Source organism: Syngnathus typhle, linkage group LG16 (genome assembly GCF_033458585.1).
Source record: "Syngnathus typhle isolate RoL2023-S1 ecotype Sweden linkage group LG16, RoL_Styp_1.0, whole genome shotgun sequence".
NCBI lineage: Eukaryota > Metazoa > Chordata > Actinopteri > Syngnathiformes > Syngnathidae > Syngnathus > Syngnathus typhle.
Window position 1 is genome coordinate 921199 of NC_083753.1, and position 27512 is coordinate 948710.

A 27512-nucleotide genomic window follows, 5' to 3' on the forward strand; every position below is an offset into this window, starting at 1 on the left:
GATAGATAGATAGATAGATAGATAGATAGATAGATAGATAGATAGATAGATAGATAGATAGATAGATAGATAGATAGATAGATAGATAGATAGATAGATAGATAGATAGATAGATAGATAGATAGATAGATAGATAGATAGATAGATAGATAGATAGATAGATAGATAGATAGATATGTTAATAGATACGTTAATAGATAGAGAGTTGTCAAAATATTTTCAAAATTATTTGCAAATAAAAAAATAATAGCTAGATTGATGGATAGACGGATTGAGAGTTGTCAAAAAAATTCAAAATTATTTGCAAATAAAAAAAATAATGGAAAAAAAAGGGGGACTCTCTCTGTCAATTAACTGTCGAATAAGTCAATAAAAGTATAAAATAGGACGGCTCACCTATTGAAGAAGCCAAAAGATGGAAAGATGAGAATTCGAATGTGCCTTGGGTGAAGCCTCCTTGTGCGCACCTTCTTTCCTCTCTGCCTCCTGCGCGCTCCACCAGCAGATGTCCAAGGAGGAAAAACTTCCTTCCAAGTGGGAAGATTCTCTCCACCACCGGCTTCTTAATAGGGGGGCAGTTCCCAACTCTCAATTTACCATAATTTTGCTCTCTGACGACTTTCCCCCGCCTGTTACTTGATATATGTCCCCCTGCTGGGACCACGCGGTTCCTTGGAAATTACATTTTTTCCTTCAAATTCCATTGGTCTGGCAGTTTATTGAGTTTCCAGCGCCAACGTGACCTCACAGTAGTTTGGCCAGACGACACTGCGGGGGTTGTGCGAACTAAGAAATGCAGTTTATTTGGATATGTATCAAGTGATGAGTCAAATTGTTTGCTCTGGGGAAAGAAACCGACAGGCTCCTTGTGATTCATTGCCTGAACCTAATATGCTCAGAATGCTTTTAAGCATCAACACTGATGTCATCAAATGAAGAGCGTTGAGCTCATTATTTGGGTTTCACAGAATTTTGGACATTTGTGAAAATGTCAGTTTATTGAAGAAAAGTTCAAGGACTTCATCAGGCGCCGTTCCCGTATTGTGTTACTGACTAGTTGTTCTTTGGTGCTCTCTGGAGCTCAAAACTGAAAACTGCATGAGAAATGCTGGAGGAATTTTCTACATGCAAAAATACAGTTTTAGCATGAAATTGTAACAGTTTTTTTTATTTTATGAACATAAAATACAGAAAGATGGTGTGTGTTGTTGTTTTAATGGCAAGAGTGAATAAGATGGAGTACTAGAATGATTTTGGTGTACTGTGTGTAAGATTGGGCAAAGGGTTGATTGGAGGATTTGGTGTTTTGATTTGATACATCAGATCCCAACTCTGGTTACAAATTGGACTTAGAATGTGTGTATTTTTTTTCCCTTGTCTTTTCTTCTTATCAGACATGACCCATCAAGTCTCACTTAGGGAGTTTTGCGGATCAGATATTTGATCCACCCTTCTGATGAATAAGTACTGCCATCCTGTTCAAACAGGATTAAAGAGTGAAAGCTGGTTCAACATAAAACACATACTCGCCAGTGTTATTAACTATTAACTCGCACCACCCAAATTTAGAGGAAAATATTTCAAAAATGTAGAAAGAGTTTGCACTGTACCCTTGTCTGTAACTTGAAGGTGCCTTCAAAGCTTTGGAAGACTTGATGGTGATGATGGCCTTTTATAACATGGTACAGCACGTTTTGGAAATCCACAGGGAACACACAAGCACATTTGTATTCACACTTTTTGGCAATTAAGACTTTTCACCTAACGCATCCATGCTTTTACGGAGGAAGCCGGAGAAATTGATAAAGGGACACATTCATTGCATATAGTGCTTTTGTTTTATGAGAAGTGTTGTAAACAAAAGTCATCCTTGCAGTGACCTCTCTCATAGCAAGCCCATTGGGTAGCCTACTATGACTCATTTCCCAATACGTACTGTTTTTAACTAGGCTACCTAATTTTGAGTTAACTTTAACGACTGGATTGGTTGCAATGGCTCAGTAACTGTTTGACAGCGCAGAAGTTTCCAACAAAGTTTCCAATATATGCAAAATAGGGACATCTGCTGGCCAATTGCTGTTATTACAAAGACAATAGATTTACAGCAAACCCCCAATACGAAAGAATTTCTTCAAGATGCAAAACAATTATAAACAATATAACTCCCGAAATTACCATGTGTGGTAAATATTTATGAGCAGTCTACAAACCAAGTACAGTATACTCAATAATAGCTGAGTGACTATCATTCATCTAGTCAGGATTACAGGTTTCCCCCTAGTGATTTTATTCCCATTTGAAAACAAAATTGTCTATCTTGATCCTGCACCAACCGCACTTGTGAATAAATGAAATAGTGGAATGTAGAAATAAAATGCAAAACCCCAGACATTGACAAATTCTTTAATTGGAATCTGTTAACCTTGTAAAAGCCAGCTCATTTCAATTTCACAGAAGACTCCACATTTTGACAAAAGTGTACTAAAACGGGTGGAAATTCTGAAAGGTGTGAGCGTGAGGTCGGGTCGCACCGCTATTCTTTTTTTACCATTTAATCTTATTCATGATGAGCTGGAGCCTAACTAAGCCGAACTTTGGACAAAATAAAGGTTTAGTGCAAATCATTTGGTCAACACTGATATAATTGTGCAATGTAATTTAACAGAACAACCCTTACCACTTATCAACCACACAGAAAACTCGAGTCATTTAACAATGGTGTAAGTTTGTTGCATGCATAAATAATCAGATTCAGTTTTTGTACATTTATCAAAAGTGGAAAGCGAGCTGAGATTATTTGTAATTGGTCATGATGAGGGCATACTTCTTACTAACATTAATGTTTACCAAGTTTGATGATGCACCAGAAAAGGTTTTTCTCATTTTGAACACCTCAAACCAAGAAAATTAGAAGTTTATTTCCTCATTTTGAACATCTTAAACCTAGAGGTATGAGGTCAATATAATGTAATAGTACATTCATCAGCAGGATATTTTGTCATACATGACATGGACAAAAGCTGACATATAATTGACATGCCCTTCAATAATTAAGCCATTCGCAAAGCTGTGCTAAGATACAACACATACTTTGATATATACATAAATAGCACATTTTTTTAAAAAAAATAAAAACACAAAATGACATTTGCAGCAGCCAACTTGAAGCAGTCAAGACTCTGGCATTGTACTGTTATTTCCAAACACAGCTTTTGATAAAGACAATATGGGACTGCTCTTGCACAAACATACGTTTATAGATGACCAGTGTATTGGCGCTGAAAACCGTCAAGCAGTCCACAATGGACGCTCGCCAGGCGGGATCTAATTCTGAATATCTGCGCTACTGTTGCGTGAGTCATATTTATGGTGGATGATGAGCAGAACCACACCCAGGGAGAAGCAAATGGAGCCCACGGTGATGTAGGCGATGCCCAGGAATGGGTTCTTCCCTCCCATCCAGGAGATGGTGCTCAAGATCATTCGCTTGCGACCGTCAAAGCTCAGGACGGGGTAATCTGATTATACAGCATGAAGGAAATGTGACTGGAGATTTTTGGAAAATAGATTAAAAGAAAACTTGGCCCACAGCAGTATATAATATTAACCCACCTTACAACACGCAAACTGGCTAATGTTTGCAACTGTGCTGATCAGACTACAAAAGGATACTGTAGGTGATGTCCAAGGTGTATCTGCCGCTAGCTAGCGTTGGGGTTGCGCTCGACTTCTTCTGGATGATCCTGTAGAGCTTGCGGAAAGTGGGTAAGGCGGCTGTGCGCATCCACACAATGAAGTCCTCATTGATGAAGCCGTTGTTATCACGGTCATCCGGGTCCAACTCAAACACTGGCTTTCTCCAGTTCACCGGCTTGTTAGTACCTGAGAAATTAAACGACCAAAATAGTACGCCTGTAGCAATTGAGAGCGGAGAAAAACCCTTGACTTTTCATGCCATACTTGATAGAATTACCTTGAAAAGCATTGGTAAGATTAGCAATCCCACCAGGATTCCTAAACTTCACATGCTTGTCTGTCCACCAAGCAATGCCTTTCTTTACCAGGGGGATTCTAATTCTGGTGCCATTGGAATCAATATGATACAGAACCAAAGTGTCTGCAAAAGAAAACACATCGATTGTTTTTAGAGTATGTGTTGCGGGCATACTGCTCCTTTGCTTTTACCATTGAAGAGGCTGTTGGCTATGGCCCCGCAAGGAGCAATGGGCTGGCCTTCGCTGGTACGGTAAGGCTCACATTCCTTGCTAGGATTCTATGAGGCAATCAATTTTATTATTTGATAAACATCTCTGCAGAATGGAATGGAACATCTTTAAAGCCATACCGTCAAAGCAGAACGATCCCCATTCAGTTGGCTGTCATCCCTGGATTTCACATAGCGTCTGTGATTCTGATAGAAGTTTGATAAGCCATAGTACATAAAGACGTTGCTCTGGAAAGGGGGGAAAAACAAACTGTTATTGAATGTGAAGATTAAAAGGTAGATTCTGGTCACTTCTCCCCTGCACTAACATTTGAGGAATCAATCGTTACTTGAGCTAAAATTGGATGCTAATGGAGATTTTATGTCCACCCCGCACTTAATGTCCCTCACCAAGCAATACTATCAATATTGCACTGAAACGTGTATTTATTATTCAGTGAGTGTATGCAGAGTGCATGAGGAGTACGGGTAGGTAGGACACACCTCAAATGGCTGCTCCAAAGTGAAATTCACAGAGCAAAAGCAAGGTGCCGGATTGTCCCAGCTGTAGTTTTTTGCACAGTTATAGCATGGGCTTGACACGTCCACACCGGTGTAATCAATCTGAAAATGAAAATCATAGCATCTAGTAAATTCAAATAATTATATTGATTGTATGCTATATGATTCAATTTGACTCCAAACGATGTATGATACACCAATTAAGACATCTCTGAATCAGCATACATGGCTTTGCTCTATCCTAAAACAAAAAAGGAAATGTGCAAATAAGTCACATACTCTTAAAACTAACTTAAGAAGTTGGTGTAGACTGAGCTGCTTGAAAATTGTCAGTCTCAACCCTGCTGAGCATGTAAAGCTGCATATTTAAAATTCTGATTTGTATCGGTACGTGTATGATTGTTTATACTCAGGCTTTCATTAAACAATGTGGCTGCTCCTTTAGTAAGACATTAACTACTACTGTTAACCTTTTATAAGCATGTAACTGGAAACAAATAGAACAGCTTGAGCTGGTTTACAAAGATGAATTCATGAATCTAATTAAGCACAAGACATAATTGCTGCTTTTTTTCTGACAATGAACCACAACATCAATTTGTTGTTGACATTTTCTGTACTGTATGTTGTAGTGTCAACCGAACGAGCTAACGAAAGTAGCATGCCATATGCTCGGTATTTAGGATCTTTTCTGTTGGCCTTACGTGGCCGATTGCGATGACATTGTGGTTAAATGACGCTGCAGCTGCCTGGACGTCGCAAGATGACCAGAAGAAGCTTGTAAGAAAAGCTGGACCAACCTCAAACTCCTTGATGTTGTTTGACGTAACATACAGGCCGATGCCAATAGGGATGAAGATGAGACCGATGACGAAGAAAGCTGGGAGGACAGTTCCAGCTGTCAAAATGGGCTGCCAAGCAGGTAGTCTTTGTTGTTTAAATGCAGTATTGTCCGGTTTCTTGCTTTTAACTGCCCCAGCGCCACCATGATTAGAGGGGCCTGAGTGATGGCCGTCCTCTTCCTTAGCGTTGTAGCTCGACGCCATCATGGTTGCAATCCGCTCTGAGTAAATAATACTGTTGTGGACAGCCGCTCACTCACCGTTCTGATCCACAAGAAAAACAAGACACGTAACTTTAAGGTAACCTAAAAAATCTCGATTAGAAATCGAAACAGTTGATCAGAATTGCATCGGTTCTTTTGGTTGTAATGGTTCCATCTTACACCAAGAAACAGGAAGTAATAGGCTTTGACGCGTAATGTGACGTCACAAATGAACGCCCACTGACGCTGTCAGTGACAGGAAAGTACATTTCATTTTTATTGGCTGCAGTATTTACATAGTGTTGACTTTTCTCTCTCTCTCTCTCTCTCTCTCTCTCTCTCTCTCTCTCTCTCTCTCTCTCTCTCTCTCTCTCTCTCTCTCTCTCTCTCTCTCTCATTGTTATGAAGCAAGGTATTAACTCACAGGTACCAAACTCAAGGCCCGGGGGCCAAATACGGCCCACCACATCATTTTATGTGGCCCACGAAGACAAATTGTGCATCAAATTTGTGTCATTACTAGAATTGCAAATTGTCTTCACTTTTCATAATCTATTTTTTTAATATATTTGACCAGTTTTTACTCGTCTGATTTGAAAACGAGTTATTTGTCTGTTTGTTTTGTAGCTTTTACTGTATATAATATGAGGTGCTCATACATTTATTTGGGTTGACAGTCATAATGGCCCTCCGAAAGAAGCTATGACTACAATACGGCTCGCGAAAAAAACGACTTTGTCACCCCTGTATTAACTCATGTTAACCTTTCAGAAGTGCAGAAGTGAAACAAAGAACAACTTGATTCTGCTTGCAAAGATGAATCTTTGATTCTGCTTGCACAGATGAATCCATGCATAAAAGACACCGTAGATTTGCACAAATCTTTCCAAAGAGTATGAACACTTTAAAATTATTTTTATTCAAAATATGTTAACAAACGATTTACATACAATCAAAACACAAATAACTTTAAGATATACTGCATACATTTGAAGTTTTTCTCATTATATGTGATGCAATGAACAATTAGTAGCAGAGTGGTTTGACCTCTCTTTTCCCCGTACATTTTAGTTATGTAAATAAAAGTATATATGATACAGTATGTGACAGGGAAATTTAAAAAAGGCTATATATAAATAAAATATTTAAGCTCAAACATAATTTTCACTTGGCTGTTGTGTATCAATGCGTACTTTTCTCTTACAGCACCATAGAGTATTTAGTTTTTTTAAATCAGCCTTTTCCTCCATTTTGATATGTAATGCCATTCACGGTTGATTTCTTAAGTTCTATCCTCATGGATTGACTCTCAGCACGCGACTCTGCCTTCGCTCCACTTGATATGCCCAAGGAACCAAGCACCGTCTTCCCTGTTTTCAGGCTCTTGGACATTGGGATGCGGGTCAGTCCCGTACGAGGAGCCTGGGAATCGTGCCCACACTGTTAGACAATAGAAAGAGAGAGAGTACAGTTTCTCAGGCAAAAGAACAAAAGCAGTTGGCATTTGAATGGAAAATGAATATTTCAAAAAGAAAAACAGGAATTCAAAAACTCTAAATAGTTTAACTCACTGGCCGGAAACAGAACGGACATGCAAATATTTATTCATTCTTTCATTTGGTTTCTGTGTGTCGTTACCGCTGCAAGGCTGTTTTTTGTTAGCCGGGGGGCACAGAGCCCTGTGTATCTGTTTGTGAATGTAAACACTGTGAAACAAATATAAATTGCAGCATGCCTGTAGCAGGGTGGCAAAATGCCACATCATTAGCTCTGCTGTGCCCAGGCCAGCCCATAGGGCCTTTTTGTCACGCTAGCAATCGGAGTCACAAAGAGGATCTCATAAGGTCCACTGAAACATCAGAACTGCTTTGCTCTCATGGCCTTCCATCCACATCGTGAGCCTTTAATCTTAATTAATTTATTTTTTTAAGTGAAAAGTCATCATCACGAGTCGACATAATGGTTTCAGGTACCATACACAATTTCCATATGTCTTTGAATAATAAAAGAAAAAGGTGCAAAAGTATTTGGCCAACACATTGGATTTGTTATTTTAGCAGTACGGCAAGTCGCAAAAAATATGACCAGATTCCAGAGGATAATGATATGATTCAAGGACTTATCTCTCATGTAAATCAAGTTTGCGTCACTAAAATATTACAAAAAGATCACTTCTGTTACAGTATCAATCAACATGTGACTACCTTTGTAAAGACGTAATATTTGATATCCCTCTTATAGATATCATACTGTGCAACTGGTCATTAATGTATTTGTGTCAAAGATTTTTTTGTTTCAATCATTATTTAGTTGGCTACTTCCTGGTCCGTTTAAAGCACAGGTGTCAAACACAAGGCCCGGGGGCCAGATACGGCCCGCCACATCATTTTATGCAGCCCGCAAAGACAAATTGTGCATCAAATTTGTGTGTCATTAGTAGAATTGCAAATTGTCTTCACTTTTAATATATATTTCTTTTAATATTTGACCAGTTTTTACTCATCTGATTTGAAAACGAGTTATTTGTCCGTTTGTTTTGTAGCTTTTACTGTATATAATATGAGGTGCTCATACATTTATTTGGGTTGACAGTCATAATGGCCCTCCGAAAGAAGCTATGACTACAATGCGGCCCACCAAAACAATGAGTTTGACACCCCTGGTTTAAAGTGATGAACAGGTAGATTTAGATTCTGGTGTGTGAGCTGTTCAATTGACACAAATGTTATATGAATATATTCATTTACAAAACGACTGCTGTGATTGAGCAATACAGCTGGCCTTTAACCTTTGCACCCGACTAAATATCATTGTACTGTTGCTGTGTATTAAACGTACCATGCTTTGTGTGGATCTGCTCATGTTTGATGCGACAGGGGAAATGGTAATGCTGCTCGTCACTTTGTTCTGCGTGGTCCTCGTTGTGGTAACTTGGCGAGGGGAACGCAACACTGTCCCGGTCGACAGGGTCAGTTCCTTGCTCTCAGTTACGGCAGACACCGGCCTGACCACCATCTTTGGGGTCAGATTATTACCTAGATGAATATGGATCTTGTTATCATCAGTGGTGGTGATAATGCTGGTGCTGTTGTGACCCTTCCTTATAGGTACAGGGACCATCTGCTTTTCAGGGGTAACTTTGAACACAGCCCGGCCCATGGTCATCTCTTGGGGTTCTGGGGAGGAAGAGACGTCAGCCACTGCCGTGGTGCTCACTGTCATGATGGTGACAGGAGACATTGGTCTTCCCGAGGTAGACGAGGAAGCTTGGCTGCTGTCTGGAGACTTGGCTCTGGAAATAGTTGTGATGGTGACTGGAGATTTGGTTCTTTCTGGACCCTGATGTCCATTGGCAGCGGACTTTCCTCGAATTGAAGCAGAGTGTGTTGGAATGATTGTAATTCTGGATTTAGGTTGTGATGGGTTTGCATTTAGTGGGGCTGATGTTGAGAAGACATCCTCGGTAGTGGTGCTACTGATTTCAAGGGTGGCCATATTGTTTTGGTGGTCCGGTGTCACTCGGATGTGTAAAGGCTGACCTTGCTTGTGGGCCATAGTTAGGTTTGAATTTGTGATATGCGTTTTTTCCAGGCTGGTTTCGTGAGAGTTGGTGTCTTTCTTCCTCATCCAAGGAATCCAGGATTTCTTCATACTGAGATCACTTCCAGATGAAGGGGAACGTTCAATGCCACCGGACTTTTCTGTTGGCTTCTTCAGGCTCTTCTGCCTTAAATTGTTCATGATGTGATTCTCTTCTTGAACAGACTTCCTGATAAAACCAGCCGGAGTATCGTCTTCTGTTGGCCCATTGGACGGTGCTTCTGTTTGTACTCCAGTCGATGTGACGGCAACATCAACCATCCTCCTTCCATTCAAACTGGGTCTCAACGCACGACTGTGGCGCTTTGCTATCTCCAGCTCTTTGGTTAAATGGAGAACCTCAGTGCCCATGCTCTTGGCTTTCTCTTCCTCTTCAAAGAACCTCTGCTGGAGGACTGAGTAATCGACTTGCAATTGAGAAAGCTGGTCCTCCTTATGCATGAGTTCGTGTATTTTTTCCTTTAGAGCTACAACATCTGCCTGCATCTCTCTGGTTTTAGCCTCCTCTCTCTTGTATTGTTGTCGCAAGTCTTCCTCCTGGCTGTCCTCCTCTCCTTTCTCAATGGCTTTGTTCCGCGCTATCTGATTCCTCATGGCTTCTACTTGCTGGGAAAGTATGTTGGCTTTGTCTTGTTCTGTTATGAACCTTTTCTCCAGAATGTCATATTGATCCTCTGTTTTGATGAGATCTCCCTCAACCACTTCAAGTTGTTTGAGGCGATTTCTGAGGTGCTCAATCTCAAAGGTTAGCTCTTTGATTTTGTTATCTTCTTTTTTGCCAGCATCGGCGGATCTTCCTTGGTCACATTTCAACGATTTGTTTGCAGACAACCTTTCTGCTTGCTCCAAACCGTCCAATCTCTTTTTCATCTGGCTAACCTTTGAAAGAAGATCCTTTGTTTTATCAGTTTCGTATGCTAGCTTGGTGTTGAGGTCCCTCTTTTCTGTTGTCAGACTGTCAACTTTTGTTTCCATTTCTGTTTTAAATTTTAAAAGTTTTTTGCTCTCTTCTATCAATTTTTCTGTCACCTCCATCACTTTACTCTGCTCATCTTTGACCATTCTAGTCAAATCTTCCTTTTTCTTTTCATCCGACGTCATTCTTTCCAACAAAGTCTTTCTCTCCTCCATTAAAGCTGCAGTCAACGACTTCAGCTTACCCAAGTCATCCTTCAAGTTAAGCTCAGACTTTTCCAACTTGAGCTCAGAGGATTCAAGCTCTTTCATTCGGATCTTGAGCGTCACAACTTCATCAGAGAGCTCTTTGCTTAGCCCCTTCTCTCTTTCTAAAGCAGCTTGTAACTGAGCGGACTCCGTCTTACTTACGTTAAAGGCACCTTCAAGTTTCTCTAAATCTATCATTCTTTTCTGAAGTTTCTCTACCTCTATCCGAAGTTCTTTACTTTTGTTATTTTCCTCCTGTAGTCTCTTCCTGAGCTCCTTGCACTGATTTTCTGCTCGGGTGATCTCCTCATCGTTCCCTTCCATCTCCAGCACGCGCTTCCTTAAATTCTCGAGCTCGGTAATTAAATTAGAGTTTAAACACTCTCCTTTGGCAGTTTTATTGTCCATCTCTTGCAGTTCCTCTTCGGATTTTCTCAAGGCCTTGTTACTCTCTTCGATCTCATCCACTGTACGCATGAGCTCGAGAATTTTGGAGTTGAGTTGACGGTTGAGGAGCTCCTGACTGGCAAGCTTAGCGTTCATCTCTTCATGCTGTTGAGCAAATGTGACGTTTTTTTCTTTTAACTCAGCCTCTAAGCTGAGAACCCTGTGGGCATCTTCCTGAGCGTGCTCCCTGGCTTCACTTAGTATCTTCCTCTGCTGCTGAAGCTGCTGGCTCATTTCCTGGACCCGTTGAGTCTGTTGGTCTATTTGCTCCAGGTGTTGTTGGCGCTCATTGACCAACATCAGGGCAAACGATTTGAGTTTCACCAGCTCCTCTTGTACCTTGGCCAGACGTTTAGAATGCTCCTTCTCCTTTTTCACCTGGTAGGCTTTTTCGTTGTCAAGCAGCCTCTTTAGTCTAAAAGGCGAGAAAAGGAAAAATTAATTTTGTGCATTAGTTAAGCATATAATAAATCTCATGGGTATTTGTTACTTGCCAATTTTCGGCACTTAAGACTGTATTGTACAAATATAAATTATTTCTATTCCATAATGTGTTCTTTGGGCAGATATTTAACAATTATTGCAGTTAAATTATCAATTTTAGTAATATTACTACTACTGCTACTACTATTTTGTGCATTAGTTAAGCATGTAATAAATCTCATGGGTATTTGTTACTTGCCAAGTCTCTGTACTTAAGACTGTATTGTACAAATATAAATTATTTTTATTCCATAATGTGTTCTTTGGGCAGATATTTAACAATTATTGCAGTTAAACGATCAGTTTTAGTAATATTACTACTACTGCTACTACTATCACTTTTTACATATTTCCCGCATGTCACTTTTTAACTTTTTTTGCATTTCTATCTATAATTATTTTTTTAACTGCTCAAATAGCTGAGGATTGGATCCAGCTAACTGAAAATGCAGAACAAGCCAGTAATTATTCATTAACACAATTAACACTTGAGTCTAACCAGGGTTAAATATTACATTCAACTCCCCCATAGTACTTATTTCCTTCCTCCCAAATTAGAGTAGGAACTAACACACAAACTGGTGTTTGCCATCTTTTCACTTTGCAGGCTTCTTTTATGTTTTCTACTTTCCGGTATGCTAATGCTGATTCTGACAAAATGCATGCCAAACAGAGTGCGATGTTGCATGTTCTCCCTCTACACTGCCACAAACATTGCATTACCATAATTGAACTATAAACCTCGAAAGACACCAAATATTAGTCGATAAACAAGTATTTGCATCTCAGTTTAAAAAAAAAATCATGTTGCAATGCAATATTAAATATCCACAATCAGAAAAAGAACTCAATCAGAACTTACCACTGTTGTTCGAAAAGGAACACACAAGGATAATTACAGTAATATAAAATCCAATCAGGATGCATGACCAGTAGCCAGGGCCTCTTTTTCCACAAATTATCCTCTGTGACATCTCAAGCATGCTTATTTAAGGACTACAAAAGATGAATTACTACAGTGCAGAAGCATCAGATCTCTGCATGGTGCACAACGTCACCTCATCCTTATAAGGCAATGTGTGTGTGTGTTTGTGTGTGTGCGTGTGGAAGAAAGTGAGAGACTGCGTACTGTTCTACTTTGCACTGTGAAAGGGGTGGGATTTTTGCCACAGGAGGAGTGCTCTGCAAAACTCCCCCAATTTTCCTGCCTTTATGCAATACTGGCATGTTTGAGTGAAGGCCAGTGCAAACAAATTTTCAGACAGTTCGACTCTTACTGAGTAACATCACACAGTTTATAAGTTCATTATGAGGATTTTTCAGTTTTTTGACACTTTACGAGTAAAACTATGAAAGGAAACAGGAGGAATTGTTCAGTGTTGTTCCCCTTGAGGAGAAGTTGGATGAGCACCACTTTCCATGTGATGAGGGAAACAGATACAGAATGGTTAGATGAGAAGATTACGGATGACAAAATGCAACCATGACAACAATATTAAAATAAGGCTATTGTGATGCACAGCACTGGACTTTGATATAATTCTATCGTTATTAAAATTGAATTGTAAAAATTCAGATGTCTGATCCTAATATGACAAAGTATATTTTTTAATTATTCCATGATCAGGTTAATAGTTTTTAAATACATTGAAAGTTGCTTTTTTTGTTTATGGGAACTACAAAAACACATGGAATCATGGCACAACATTTTATCCTGTGTTTCCTGAGGAATTTTCTCAAAGGCTGCAAAGACCCTCTGTCTCCAAAGGATGGGGATTGAAGGGAACAGCTGCCAAGAAGCTGTCACGACAATAGTGTGTTGTGTGGAATTTATCTCAGTTGACTGAAAAACACAATTATGTGTGACGCTGCAACATTGGGTTGATGAAATGCAGAAAGACTGATGTACTGTTAAAGAAAACAAATTGGAGACAAAGTGGACATTAGGCAATTACCAAAATAACATAACTTTTCTAGTAACTACTAGATGGGTGTTGTAAGACTTATGGTGACAGGTTAAGATTCCAAGTAGCAGCATGGAGCATGACTTAGAATATTAAAAATATATATATTGCAAATTGCATATTTGTCCAATTTTAATCCGCTTTTCCCATTTTTTTCAAGGAAAATATTCAACGTTTATCAGTGTTGTCTGAAAAACTATTTTTGGGTTTGTAAAAAGAAAAATCCAGCCATTGTTCCCCCAAAGATTATTTATTTATTTATTTATTTATTTATTTATTTATTTATTTATTTATTTATTTATTTATTTATTTATTTATTTATTTATTTATTTATTTATTTATTTATTTATTTATTTATTTATTTATTTATTTATTTATTTATTTATTTATTTATCAAAGTGGCCACTGCAGCCCATGGGCCATGTCATACATTTCCACTCGACATGATATGAGATAACCAAGAAAAAAACCCATCATTAATTATAATTATCTTAGATTATACTTATTGTAATAATAATAACAATAAATTATATTTATAACGCACTTTACATTCGGGGGAATCTCAAAGTGCTACATGGCAGATAAAAAACAAGAAAACAAAACAAGGACAAGTTTAAAACAACTGGACGACAACCAAGATATGAGAGAAATTACGGAAATGCTATTGTACATGAATTGACACATCCTTCCAAGAGTGGAATTTGTTTCTCCTGTTAAGCATCAACCATCATGTCACTTAGCTATTTGAGGTTCTTGACATACAAATTGATCTGTTATCTGAGAGTTGTAAATTGCCCATGGTTACCAGTTTGAAAGAGCTTATTTGGTGCCCATTTTCTGCATTCCTCTGACTGTTTGGCACGAGTATTCTTTTTTTTTTTTCTTACCCCACTTAGCCCTCACCCAGAACGCTGGAGGACATCACACTCATGGAAAATGAGATTTTTTCCCATTTGAACTAAAGGAGAGAATGTCAAAGTAGCAGACTTGCAGATAGACCAACATTTTTTTTTATATATATATTTGCGCTTCTATGTATTTCTTGATAAGGAATCCTGGATATATTTATTTATTGTTATTGTTATTGTTATTATTATTATTATCATCATCATTTTGTATTTTGTAAGGATTCTTTGTGCACCGAGTGTTACTTATACGTCATACTATGTATTGAGTGTAGCCAAGTCTTGATTCCTAACATCTAAACAGTGACTTGGGTGGACTTAAGACACTACCGCTCAGGCAAAGATCTCTTGTCACAGCCACTTATCCAAGGCTGACTTGAAGTTGAAGATCATTCCCTCCACTGTGCTTTCGATTCTCATTCATGCAGGCATTTGCTGCACGGGAAATGGGTTAAAGGGTCAACAGAAAATATTCACATGCAAATTGTTTCTTTGGCGCTCACTTTTTGTCTTCTGTTTGAAAACAAATTTGTCTCTCTGAGGGATAATTAAGTTGTTACATTTTCAATGCTTGGGCATTTCCACATGTTGTTTTTCCGTGTCCCAGACCATTCAAGATTCATTTTGGAGAATCCACTGAATGTGTAGCCTAGAATTCTCCCTCAGCAAAGCAACTGTCAATTACTCTCTTTCATCTGAGTACTTTCATCAGTAGGGGCTCCGTTCGTATTTGCATTCAGTGCAGATAAACAGCTCATTTGATGTCTGTGAGGCCCTCTGTATCCACGTGACGCAATATCCATGGTGTGCAGTACCCCTCCCTTTGTCTCTCCAAAACACTTCCCATCATGACCCAAACGGAAAGGTCACAGCCTATGGGATGACATCATTTCAGAAGTGATGTCATGGACTCTTGATTCTGTTTCTATTTTGTACAACCCTTATCTCTTTTAGTGACGAACCAGACACCTCGCACATCTAGAGTTTCCGCTTTGCTCACTTTTTAAGTGGTAGCTTGTAATATGTTATTTATATTTAATAGTTATATAATATTTAATATTTATTTCAACTGACAATTATTTCAATAATCAATTAATCTGGTGATTGATTTTTGATTAATTGATAAATTGGATTTTTTAAAAGCATCTTTTAATTTCCACTTGTTTATTCAATAACAGGATATTATGTCAAATTCACAGTCTGGAAAATTTATTTTTGGGTTGGTTTGTAACGTGGCAGAAAATAAGCAAAAACATTGATTATTGTTTTCCAAAGTAAAAGCAAATGTTTCGTTTTAATTAGACAAATATAATCAGTCTGCTTTCATGGAGGACAGCATTTACCATTGAGAAGCTGAAATTTGGACAATTTTAAATCAAAAAAGCAACCAAACGATAACCGGGTATTAGAAAATGATCTATTTAATTTGATAAGTGAATAGTTGATTAATAGATTAAATGTTGCACTTCTGTATTTAATGTTTTAATACTTTGGTTACCTTCTTACATTATAAGGAAAAAATAAAACACTTACCCACAAACCTGTGCTTAGTTTTACACCTCCGCCAACCACACAACCACAATAATGAAAACATTTGTGTGTTTTTCCTCACCTTTCTCTCTCTTGCTCAAGGAGATTAGTAAAATCATCACTCTTGTTCATGTAATCGGCATGTTTGCGCTTCTCGCTGTCCAACTCATGAACAGTTCGACGATGGCACTTTTCAGCAAGCAGCAACTGTCCCAGCATCCGCCTGTAGGTTTCCCTGTGCTTTTCCTGCAGGCGCTCCAGCTGCAAAGAACAAAGCAAAAGCTGTGAATATTTTAAGAAACACGATGATTAAGTGTTGCAGAAGATTGCCACGACTGACCTCAATCATCGGTTTTTGGTAGGCGGTGTGGATGTTTGGCGAGGTGCCGGCGATGAGGCCGTCCCTCTGCAGGGCCTGGAGGGCCGAGCTACCTGCTTCACAGCTTTCTGCTGACGCAGTGGTCACTTGAGGGGGTTGCTTCGATTTTAGCATGCCGATAACATCTTCTCTTGCCTGCAGTCACATAGAGATAAAAAAAGATTAAAATAGCAAAATGCAGCTTGAAGTGCAGGGAATTAGCAAGCAGGAAATATCAAATTAAGTTAGCTTGCTGTACTTTGCTATTTTCCTCACAAATGAAAGGATTTATTTTGCTTTCGGGGTTGTTATGCAACAGTTGTTTTGTTATTTTCCCGAAACTATGTGACGGAAATTGATCACAATTTTCTGGGTCATCCATCATACTTGAGGAAAATGTAATCAACAAGCAGGCCTATGTTGTGTTTTTTATTGATGTTGTATTAATATACAGTTATGAATTACTTCATTAGTGATATCTTGGCAAGACTGCACATTAGAGGAATTTCAACTATGGGTCTTGAGCTTTGGGAAAACATTGTTTTCTATGAAGGTGAAGAGTCACACTTAACCACAAGGTGGTGGTCTAGGTCAACTTAAATCCCAGAGATCAGTGTGTTACTTTATTTGCGTTCACACAGTTATAGTCCAAATATTTAAAAAGTGTTACCTAACTGAATCATTCCACCTTTGAAACATTGGTTGTGTCAGATAGGATGTTGGACCCACCTGAATCTCTCCTTCCATGATCCCCAGCAGTTTGAGCAGATCCTGTTTGGACAGGTTGAGGACAGCACCTTTTTTTTCTTCGCTCTTAGAGTCCATCACTGTCTGCTCTTTGTCAAATATCACCTCCATTTTATCTTCACCCTCCTGATGCTGAGTTTTGGCCTTCATGTTCTTCACAGCAATACACACATCCTGCTCATGGCTGAGGTCACGGTCATCCTGTGGGACTCCGAGCACCCCGTTGGGCGGCTGCGCCACATCGCTGCTTTTGGATCTCATCTCCTGCCTGGGCCGAGAACAGAGAAAAGTATGTAATCTGACATGCCCTTGTTCTTTTTTTTTTGTACATCCAACCCTTCCATTTTCTTTAACACCTGCTCCCATAACGATAACGCACAAATTGGTTGCCAGCCAATTGCGGGAACAGTGACTCCCATTCACACCGATTGGGAATTTAGTCTTCAATAAACCTAACATGATTTTTTTTGGAATGTGGGGGGAATTCCTGGAAATGATGTGCTGCCTATTTGAAGCTCATATCTGATATCTAAATCAAATCAAGGCGTGCAACATATTTCTAACCCTAATTGTGCAATTTGCACTATTAACTGTGTTAGAAGCAGTGTGCTTCCTTCCCTTAATGATTTTAACACGGATGGAAAGAGCCTGGGGGAAGACTATGACTTAGTGTGCTCATTGTTCAACACACACTGTACTAATTCATCAAAGTGGGAGTGTGTGCTTTTGTCTCTTATGTGTGCATTTGTGTGTTTCTAATCTCAACCTGTCCTTGAGATAAGTAATGTTTGTAATCTTTTAGAACTGACATTATCTCCCTGTGTGAGTTCCAAGAAAACATCATCAGACAGAACGGACTTTCTGAAGTGTTCTAAAACGTGAAGCAAATGCAATATGTGCAAATTACACAACAATGCAACTGGGACTTCTGTACTTTTAGGAATCTGGTCTGGAGAAGATTTTGTCTCAGAAGAAAGTCAAATCTTAAACGCAGTAACTCTAATGGCGCTTGAAACTGAGCTTTCTGAAGCGACCCTATTTCTAGGGGGAAGAATACAAGATAGCAAGAACTGCATCTCTCAGTTAGAAGATAAGGAACCAGGACAAAATGACACATGATGTGCATACCTCATCTTACCTCTGGGTGCTACTTGATTATTTTTCGAACCTGCCGTTTTGAGCCATTGTTTTTGCATCCAGCACAGAAGGGCGCACACAAATACTTCCAGGGTTCATCTAAGCAGCACTGACACATTTGAATGAGACATGACAAATGTCCTGAATCTAAACCTTGCCCGACTCGGCACGAGCGATGAATCATGCGTGATACTTTGAATGCTGGTGACAAAATCAGTCCTTGAGTGCTTTATTTTTACATACTGGGCTGATGACAGAGTACTACGGTATGGGTCTCATATTGCAGGGAAACTCTTCGTGGTCCAACAGAGCTAGCTGACTGCATAATGTTTACGTTAAGAAAATGTCTGACTGAAATTTCATGGAGGATACCTTCACAACAAAACTTTTGCATATTCATTCATACTGATTATCCCGATTGCATTGTGCCATAACAAGTGTTGAAGTTTTAAAATTCCTGGTAGATCTTGAGCTTATTCATTCAGTTGTTCCAATGGGCCACGACCGAAGTGAGGGTCAGAAAGGAATGGCAAGAAGTTGCCATCAGTTCAACGCCTTCCCTGTTTGATCCACTTTGCCTGGTCAATGAAGCCTTGACTATATTGAATTCTCCTGAGCAACAAATGGGCATTCCAAAGTCACGTGCCCTTACATTCCAGTCTGGCATGCAGCACTCCCAGTTGTCTTAATGAAGAATAAAAAAAATATCTGTCAGACAATCAGGCTTTAGTCAAAGGTCTTCGGTGACGACCAGACTGCCCACACCGAACATTTACGACATTACTGATTGTTTAGTGCAATATAGTGTCATAGGACAGAGCCAGAAAGGCCACAAACAAATCCTAAATTTAAAAGGGGAACCCAAATGTAACTCATGGCAAGTCCAGCTGTCACAAAGACATACATACATGTATTTATAGCGCCTCATTCCTAAGCAGGAGAAAAAAAAAAAGGAGCTATAAAGGATGTCTGTGGTCAGCGGGTGGATACCACCAATGGTTGCTACATGACTTTTATCATGATCTAAATTTGGTCTACATTTTTCTGTAAAGTCAAAGTATCAAATGTTTACGAAATTAAAACAATAAAAATAGAGGATAATAAAGGCACAGTTTGAGTATGGCTAAATGTCTAAAATCTTCATAACCGATTGATAACCCAACAAAAGAATGATTTTATTTTCTGTAGTCAATATTTGTTTTTCTCTTTGGTGTGATCATAACCTAATACTCCCTGTGACTAAATAAGGAAAGAAAAATTTGAGTGTTTGGCAACTTGCTCTCTTAGCTGACACCTATAAAATGCAATACGCTGGCGAGTCCATTTCATTCTGACATGAGAGACAAAGCCAGCCAAGATTTTGGGATTTGATATTTGAATGTGTATGCGCGTCTTCGAGTCAGCCTTTCAAATCAATCCGTCTGTTGATGAAAACTTGGCCGGCATGATGCTGTTCACCAGTACAAAGCAGCAGTACATTCCAGCATTTTGATGGACGGCGCGTTTTGGGCTAGACGACCAGTGACCTCACTGGTCAGATTTGACGTAACTTGTCGTATTCTCGAGAAATTTGGTATGCAAACTGTTAAAGTAGCAACTGTAACTCATACATCCATAAATCATCTTAAAATACCACACGCCAGCACTGTAGCATTTTCGTAAATGCCAAACTGTATAATTAAGATAAATTGGTCCGACAAGTCAAAGCAACATCGGTTTAAAATTATTGGTAAGCATGTGAAAAATGTATTTTGTGTTCACTCTTGACAATGCTGATGAGTCCTTGGAATGACCAAGCATATGGGTGAGTGCACCCTGTACCCTTAAAAGGCCAGGTGCGATCAGGGTGAAGCTAGGACATGGAAAAAAGGAAGCGGCTTCTCAATGTTTCAACTTAACCACTTTGTCACTGTACCACTCTTGTGATCTTTTAGGACTTTTTAGACTTCTCGAGATTCTGAGAGGAGTAGAAGTGAGTCCAGATTGCTGACTGACTAATTAGTGGTGCTTTTGCCAATTAATGCACCGTTGGCGAATTCAATCCCACCCCAAGAAATAATTTGACTATTTGGTTGAATTTAAGGAGTCATTTTTCAATTGTATGTCGTCTTTAAATATAGAATGTTTGAAGAATCGTAAAGTTCTGTGTGGATTTCAAAATATGCGCTTATTATAATCCTGAAAATTGTTCATTGTTTTTTCCCTTAAAATGGACAAAACAAAGTTTATTTTTCAAAGATGTGCCAATATTTGCAGTCGTAAAATGGAAATAAACAAAGACTGTGCTTGAAAACTTTCACAATTAAAAAAAATGATTTAGCTATTAAATGAGTAATGGTGTATATGACAAAAGGCGAACAGGAAGAAACGTGTTCAGCATTAGAGTGGTGGTTCTTTTTACGTAGTTATGGAGTCGAAAATTTCAGAACTTCAGTCATCATGTTGTCATGTAAGATTTACAACTTAATTGTTTGGTCCTAGTCAGCTTTATTCCTATGTTTTTGAGCTTGTTTTTGCAGATGCTTTGCCTGATTAAACTCTCATTTCAGAAGTGGTACAGTTGAACATGCGTGTTAACTACTTTCTGAACAAAAAGACTCAAGTGGAAACTTCAAATTTAATCAGAGTCTATTCCATGACCCTAATTGACCTCCATGTTCCTCTTAATTTTCTTTTTTTATGACATAATGTACAGTACAGTTTGTACAATGTAGTGGCCAGCTAATCCAAAGTGTTCCTTGCCTTTCAACCAAAGTCAACTGGGTTAATAATAGTCATTGCTAGTGAGTAATGGGGAGAAAAAAAAGATATTGCATAATGATCACGGCCCAATGATGTAATCGACTTTCAGTTTGTTGATCTTTACGTTTGAATTTCTTTCAGCACACTAGCGTTCCTTTCTGGATAAATTGTAGCAGTGCAACTAGTTATCAGCATGTTTGCAGTGACCAATTATTAGACTTGGAACCCCTCTGACATTATTAGGCACCAATTAGCAGCTAATCCAATGTTTATAGCCAGTGCGCTTTGCCGCCTTGCCATTCAAGATCAAATGATCTGGAGAGGATCTTAAGTTGCTATGGAGTCAGAGGACTTATTTTTAAACCAAGGTGAGTTATGAGTAGGCTACCAGTGATCTGTGAAACATCCAAATGTGTCTAAACTACATTTTTGGAATTCAACTGCAGGGGCTCTTATATGTGTCTGTGACAGCTGTTGTTGAGACCCACCAGACTCAAAGTTCCATAGCGTACTTCAGTATGTTTGCAGAACTGACATTAATACCTTTAGTGGCATTTCTGATATGAAAGATGATCTTTCTTGTCTTTATTTCTTTTTAAAAGCAGTTGCACTGCACAAAGACAGCCTGAGGTCATAGGTGATACAATCGTTGAAAGATAATAATTGTTTTGCATCCCTGTTGTATGCTATGTCAAGACTATGCGTGACGCATCAAAGGCGCAGTATGTAATGTTCTCTATTAAGGCCATGCGAGTGACTCAATCCAAACCAGGTATGTGGCCTTGTGGGTCTAGAGGCTGGAACACGGGACTGTTACAATGCTGTGTGTGACCTGGAGCAACATTGATGATTATAAAGGGAACTTGAAGTAGAATGAAGAATGAAAACGGTATTATTGTATATTACAATATTACAAGACATAATGATTTAAGAATCAAGTTGACAAGATGCAGCCAACTGTGAATGTGTCAAGAACCAATAAAAGGAGAGCACATTCTTACCAGAAATATTTAGAGACTGTTTAATTTTCTATGTGCGGTTTTATGGACTATTTTGTGAGCTGAATTTTAGCAAGTCAATAATAACCACACACAAAAAACACTTGTGTGTATGTCAGTCAGAAAGGGTGAACTTCACCTCAGTATGTTCACTTTCTATTTTCTAAAATAACCTTGGAACGAGCATGCACGGAACAATCTATTGCTGAGTTTCATCTGATATATCAAATAATGAGATTAATTATTTTGAGTTCCTTGAGTCAATAAACCATTAGCACACATTCACGGTTGGACATTAACAAATTCCAGGTTAAATCTTGGCCGTCTTGTAAAACTATAAAGATTGACACTCTTATTCATTCACCCGCCAATAATTACAAATGCATCTTTTTCAAAAAAGCCATTTGGCTGAACATTCAGCACTCCGTCAAACCAAGATGCATTCTCAGTGGGCTGAAATGAGCACACGACAACATTAACGAGGCAAATATTGCCACCATTTCTCTTTGTGCCATAGATACCACATCAACTGAGGAGGCTGCATACCAAAAAGAGCGAGACTGCGTGAGATTGTGCGCAACTTCTGGACATTTGACCGAATGAATCTTGGAGGGTAATTAAAGCCACCCCTGTGCTGGCATCTAACATTAGCACCAGTGAAGTATGTTTTCTTTTCGGTTTACAGTAGCGGTGTACAATATACAGTATGTTGACAGATGGATAGAGAGTAGCGGCTGAACAAATTTGTCTCCTTCCAGGCTGATGACCTCATGTAGATGAAATTGATTCTATATTTTTTAAATATGTCATCATGGTTTGGGAGTGTTTTTGTCAAGTCAAGTGGGAAACCCATCAAGTTGACTTTTTATTTGTTCATTGCAAAGGATAAGCACACCAGATGATGTAAGCAAACACACATTCAAAGCAGTCAAATTCCAATATGTCGTCACAAGTCATCACTGTTAAAATAATCTGTTTAGTCAAGTAATTTCCAGTTAAAAATCCTTGAATGAAATTAGCAACTGTTCCAGTGAATATCCATAAAGTCCTTCTATGACTTCATGCTCATGACTCATCACGCTATCATCCTTCATTCTCTGGTGGTGTTCTGCCCACATGCAAACACTAACTAAATGGTCACATTCATGTTTTGCAATAAATGTCATTCATCCACATTTTTTATTCATGACTCTAACCACTAGAACACTAGAACAATGGTGAAGCTCTTACAAGCATGAACAACACAATATTTAAGTCATGAGGGAATCATTAGTGACAAAAGTGAAGAATTGATACTTTTGAAAAGAAACCTTGTTCATTCATATAAAGCGCTCGATTGACTTAAATAAAACCAAATTGTTGGTTGGCAACAATGACTGAGGACATCCTAATAATCTGACAGTTCGTTACGTACAAATAATTACCTGTTGTGTTGTCACCCACGTTTAATTGTTGCTCGTCCCTCGTGGATAATCCAGGTAAGTGAAACATCCACAAATATCCCCCTTGAGATATTCTGTGCTGGAACTGGCTATTGAAAAATCTCCATGCTCCTTTCCCTCTTACTTGGTCAGATCAGGGAGGGAATAGAAGAAAGCAATAATGGAGCACTGTAACTTCCCACTCTTAACTCTCCCTCTCTCTCTCTCTTACCCTCCCTCCCTCGTTCACTCCCACAGCCTATTCAGTTGTGCTAAAACACAACAATCCTTTCCAGAAGGCATTTTGGAGAAGTATTGACATAAAAAGAAAGACTGTTGTCCTTTACGTGAATCTTTTGAGCATCCCTTGCAATTCTTCTATTTAGAATCCCCAAAAAAAAGTTCCCCTCTATATTTAACTTTTCCTCTCTTGCCAGCCTGGGTACTGTTGGCAGCTGAGGTTATCTGAATCTTAGACGACTTGGCCGGCCGAGCGAGACCGCTAACGCTCCTCGCGGACTTGGAGATGACAGCTGAACCATGTCATCATGCTCGGAAAGTCCGGTGACAGCAGACACCCAACCCTTAAGTTGCTCCAAGGAACCACCAACTGCTGACGTAAAGGTGGTCTTGGAGTGAGAGCGTGAGCCAAACTTTCCAACACTTCTGTAGCTACACTTGCACGCCGTCTCTGCTACGATGTAAATTTAGACAGTGAGGTCAGCGCATAGTCCATTACTGGAGTCATGAACTGGACAATACACTTCATTAGATTCACTTGGTCCAATGAGGTCCAAAAGAGGAGCAATATTAAAAGTGTTACAATTGCACATAGTCTCTCTGTTGACCCCGCTGTTGCTTCTATAGCTTATTTTTTCTGAACTTAGATCCACCTGCTTTTAGTCAACACTCAAATGCAACACATGGTTTTGTTCAAATGAGCTCATTGATCTGCAAGAAGAGGCCCAAAGGCCAACAATTATGTATTTGGATATTTCTTTGATTCAACTGAGAATATGGATCATTTTGAACTTTTGTGGATGCGTACCATGTGTTTGGTATGGAGTTGATGTGCACTGTGAGGACATGAGATACGTTATGTCAGGCCACCGATGTTCTGGTTCATTTGTCTGACTTCCGTGAAGGCAGTGTTGGTTTACTTCCAACTCAGCTGGTGTGAATGTGAATGTGCATGATTGTCTGTCTCTCTTTGCGCTGTGATTAATTGGTGACCTGGTGCCTAGCTCACAAAAATCAGGGAACTCCAAGCGCCCTGCGACCCTGAATAGGATAAGCAATATAGAAAATGAGATGGATGAATAATTTTATGAAATGTCAAACTGAGACTGTTGACATGCATGGGACATCAATGAGTATATTATTTCACTCATCATGAAACGACTGTGGACCGTTGCTATTTGCATATAATTTCTCATTAAAAAATATATTTAAAGTACCCCAAATTTTTTTAAAAAAACGACCGTTTTCCATAAAATTTGAGGAAAATATGAAAATAAAATGTTTTTTTAATATTGAAAAAAACTATGGATATGCAAATCCATGGGTGTCTCGGATTTAATTCGTACTTGTTTTTTTTGTAGTGCAGTATAAAAGTTTAATTACAGTTCATATTTGCATCAGAAACAATTCCAGGCCATAAATACTGTATAAAACAATTCAATGAAATTTCTGCTACTCAAACTAGTTCCGTAAACACCATCTGAAACCTTGACAGAAAAAAAACTGATGACCCACCCTGCAGCATACTAAGTGAATGCATGCACTCTATGGTAATACTCTTCTTTTAACACTTCTTGGAAAAGATGGCCCTTGTTTTGAGAAAAAAATCCGCAAAAACCAAAAGGAAGCCAAAAATGTCCCAAGTAACAAATGCATGATGGCAGTCTGAACTCTTGTTGTGTGACAGACACAATTGTAGTGATTAGCCTTTTGAGGTTCACTCATTCTTTTACAAGTAGATTTTTCTTATTATGGGCCAAAACTCTAACCACTTGTCTTTGTTCCATAGCTTTACATATGTACCAAATAGTTGTGGTTAGAAGAAGTCCCTGAATTAAATCTTGGCTCTGGCCTTTCTATGTAGATTTCATATCCAGTCCTTGTGTTTTCTTGGGTTTTCTCTGGGTATTTTAGCTTCCTCTCACCTCACCCCGCCCCAAAATATTGTATGGTATGTTCATTGAAGACTCTAAATGTTCCTTTGCTATGAATGTTTTCTTTGTTTCCTCCTTGCAATTTTTTTGGGACCAGTCCAGGATGCCATTCGCCCTCTGTCAGCTGGGACAAGTTCCAGCTCCCCCACAAACCTAATGAGAACAACCACTACAAAAAAAAAAATCAATAGGTTGATTTTAATAATTGACCACACCGAGTAGGCTGAACAGGATTTAATTAAATGCAGGTTTGATTATTTTGTTTTGCACTGGTATATATCTCTTATTAATGTTCATTGCTATTTTAGTTTCGGATTGGCTGACATATTTTCCTAATGTTCAGTGTTCATGCAAACATATCATTAGCCTTGGGTCGAATCGCTGTACCTCCAAAATCATCACTTTCCAGCAGACCCAAAAATCTGCATGTTTGTTCAGCGAGTGTAAAAGCGAGCAAACCATTATAGCACTTTAGATTGCGTAATATTTTTTAAAATAAATAAATAGATAAATAAATATTGGTAAAAAAAATATTTAAAAAAAAAACATTAAAAGAATAAATATAAATTATGAAATATTATGAAATTATTCTCAAAATTTGGACAGCACGAATACTCCATGTGATGCAGCTTAATCAAGTGTTGCTGACCACATTGAGGTAAACATCTGGTAAATATAAAGACATTGGAAACCAAAGCAAACAAAAAGTCACATCAAGCACAGTCAAGTCACTGAGGAGCTCTTTTAGATGATGTGACGACTGCATTCACTCCATCCTCTGTGATTCATGCGGCATCTGAGCCAAGAGCAGTATTGTTCTCTTGTAGTCGTTATCAAACTGGGCGGGTGTTGCGCTGATGTCATGCTGTTGATGAAGTGAAAGCACACTGCACAGGCCATCCGATTGATAACTTTTGACATCCCTCACCTATCACTTTATTCTGTCAATGTGTGTGTCTGTGCAAGACAGAACAACGGGCGAGTGTTAGGTCACAGGAGGTCACTCCACAGGCTTTATAACCAGATCTACTACTTTTTTATGTGTCACCAAAAGATAATCAAATCAAACACTTTCCTTGTCATATTCGGAAGGATGACATATGTTGTGGTATCAAAGAGGAAGGGTGATCCAAAATGAGGTCATGAGAAGAGTATTTTGATGGAAGGCCATAATTCCCACACCCTAAAATGAAGTCATGTGGCGGGAAGCAGTGAGGAAGAGGCTTGTTATGATTTCCCTCTTTACAGTGCATGTAATACATGCATGACCTGTCTGGGCACATGTGTTATGAATCCGAGAAGAAACGTAGGCAGTTTGAATAGCAACATTCCCACACTAACTTGATAGATGTTTTATGTATGTATATTGAATAATATTTTTTTTAAGACTTGATGCGGTCATGCAATTCCCAATCTGTACTTTAAGTACCAATTTTATTCCTCCACTTCTCCTTAGGGGCTCAATGAGTGTGTCTGTCGTCAAAACACTGCTGCCGCTTTAGCAACACTTTTTTTGGTCTCATCCAAAGAACGTAGTGACGCAGGGCCAAGGCCATAATGGGATTAAAAAGGGAAGCAGTAATGTTATCACTAAAAAAGGTCATGAAAACAGAAAGTATAATAAATTCGTTTACTGTGAGCTTGAAACTTTTATCAAAGTTGTAGACCAGTCTGGGAGAAGAATGCCTGCATTAATACATCAGTTGATAAAAACATTGATTTCTTGGTAGATATCTCTCGAGGTGTGTATATGTCTTTCTGTCTATCTAGCTGGATTATGTAGAATCAGATGAGTAAAAACTGGTCAAATACTTTTTTTTTTAAAAAAGATCTTATTAAAAGTGAAGACAATTCGCAATTGCGAAAAGCGGGCTGGTACTGGTGTCTACTGTGAGGAGGATGGGATGGAGATAGAATTACGCACAGCAGCGTCTCTGAAATACCGCCCTCTTCTGGTCATGAATTGTCAATACATAAACAACAACCGACTGTTGAAGGGCAAACCCAAACCCCGCCTGCGCAAATTGATTGGTGGAATTTGCAAGCCTCACAATCTCATTGGATATTTCGA

The 27512-nt window shown here is 38.9% G+C and overlaps 3 protein-coding genes across 52 annotated transcripts in view; all 3 read right to left on the reverse strand.

Annotated features, from left to right (window-relative positions):
* LOC133169750 (collagen alpha-1(XII) chain-like) overlaps window positions 1-771 on the reverse strand; it is a 48138-nt gene extending 47367 nt beyond the window's left edge. For 24 of the 50 annotated variants that reach the window (XM_061302179.1, XM_061302202.1, XM_061302193.1 and 21 more), the window contains exon 1: window positions 397-771. The gene's annotated coding sequence lies outside the window, so the exon portion shown is untranslated. The remainder of the gene's footprint in view (window positions 1-396) is intronic. The other 26 variants (XM_061302228.1, XM_061302227.1, XM_061302225.1 and 23 more) reach the window with 3 other exon arrangements.
* Window positions 772-2387: 1616 nt separating this feature from the next.
* Window positions 2388-6001, reverse strand: LOC133169459 (cell cycle control protein 50A-like). The gene is made up of 7 exons (XM_061301689.1): window positions 5527-6001; window positions 4709-4828; window positions 4346-4453; window positions 4186-4273; window positions 3974-4117; window positions 3673-3882; window positions 2388-3518 (listed from the first exon to the last, which is right to left on the reverse strand). The coding sequence occupies exons 1-7, from the start codon at window positions 5773-5775 to the stop codon at window positions 3325-3327; spliced, it is 1113 nt and encodes a 370-aa protein (XP_061157673.1). The 5' UTR covers window positions 5776-6001; the 3' UTR covers window positions 2388-3324.
* Window positions 6002-6669: 668 nt separating this feature from the next.
* filip1b (filamin A interacting protein 1b) lies at window positions 6670-23778 on the reverse strand. Its single transcript, XM_061301691.1, has 6 exons — window positions 23271-23778; window positions 16952-17237; window positions 16205-16378; window positions 15947-16125; window positions 8610-11397; window positions 6670-7211 (listed from the first exon to the last, which is right to left on the reverse strand). Exons 2-6 carry the CDS (start codon window positions 17228-17230, stop codon window positions 7005-7007), a joined length of 3627 nt encoding a protein of 1208 aa, XP_061157675.1. The 5' UTR covers window positions 17231-17237; window positions 23271-23778; the 3' UTR covers window positions 6670-7004.
* Between the last annotated feature and the right edge of the window lie 3734 nt (window positions 23779-27512).

Coding starts and splice junctions, on each gene's coding strand:
- LOC133169459 (XM_061301689.1), bottom strand. CDS start 5,775: ATGATGGCGTCGAGCTACAACGCTAAGGAAGAGGACGGCCATCACTCA. Junction 4,454..4,708: donor CTTTGGAGCAGCCATTTGAG/GTGTGTCCTACC, acceptor CCCCCTTTCCAG/AGCAACGTCTTTATGTACTA. Junction 4,118..4,185: donor AGCCAACAGCCTCTTCAATG/GTAAAAGCAAAG, acceptor TTTCTTTTGCAG/ACACTTTGGTTCTGTATCAT.
- filip1b (XM_061301691.1), bottom strand. CDS start 17,230: ATGAGATCCAAAAGCAGCGATGTGGCGCAGCCGCCCAACGGGGTGCTC. Junction 16,379..16,951: donor TCATGGAAGGAGAGATTCAG/GTGGGTCCAACA, acceptor ATGTGACTGCAG/GCAAGAGAAGATGTTATCGG. Junction 7,212..8,609: donor GCAGATCCACACAAAGCATG/GTACGTTTAATA, acceptor ATTGTCTAACAG/TGTGGGCACGATTCCCAGGC.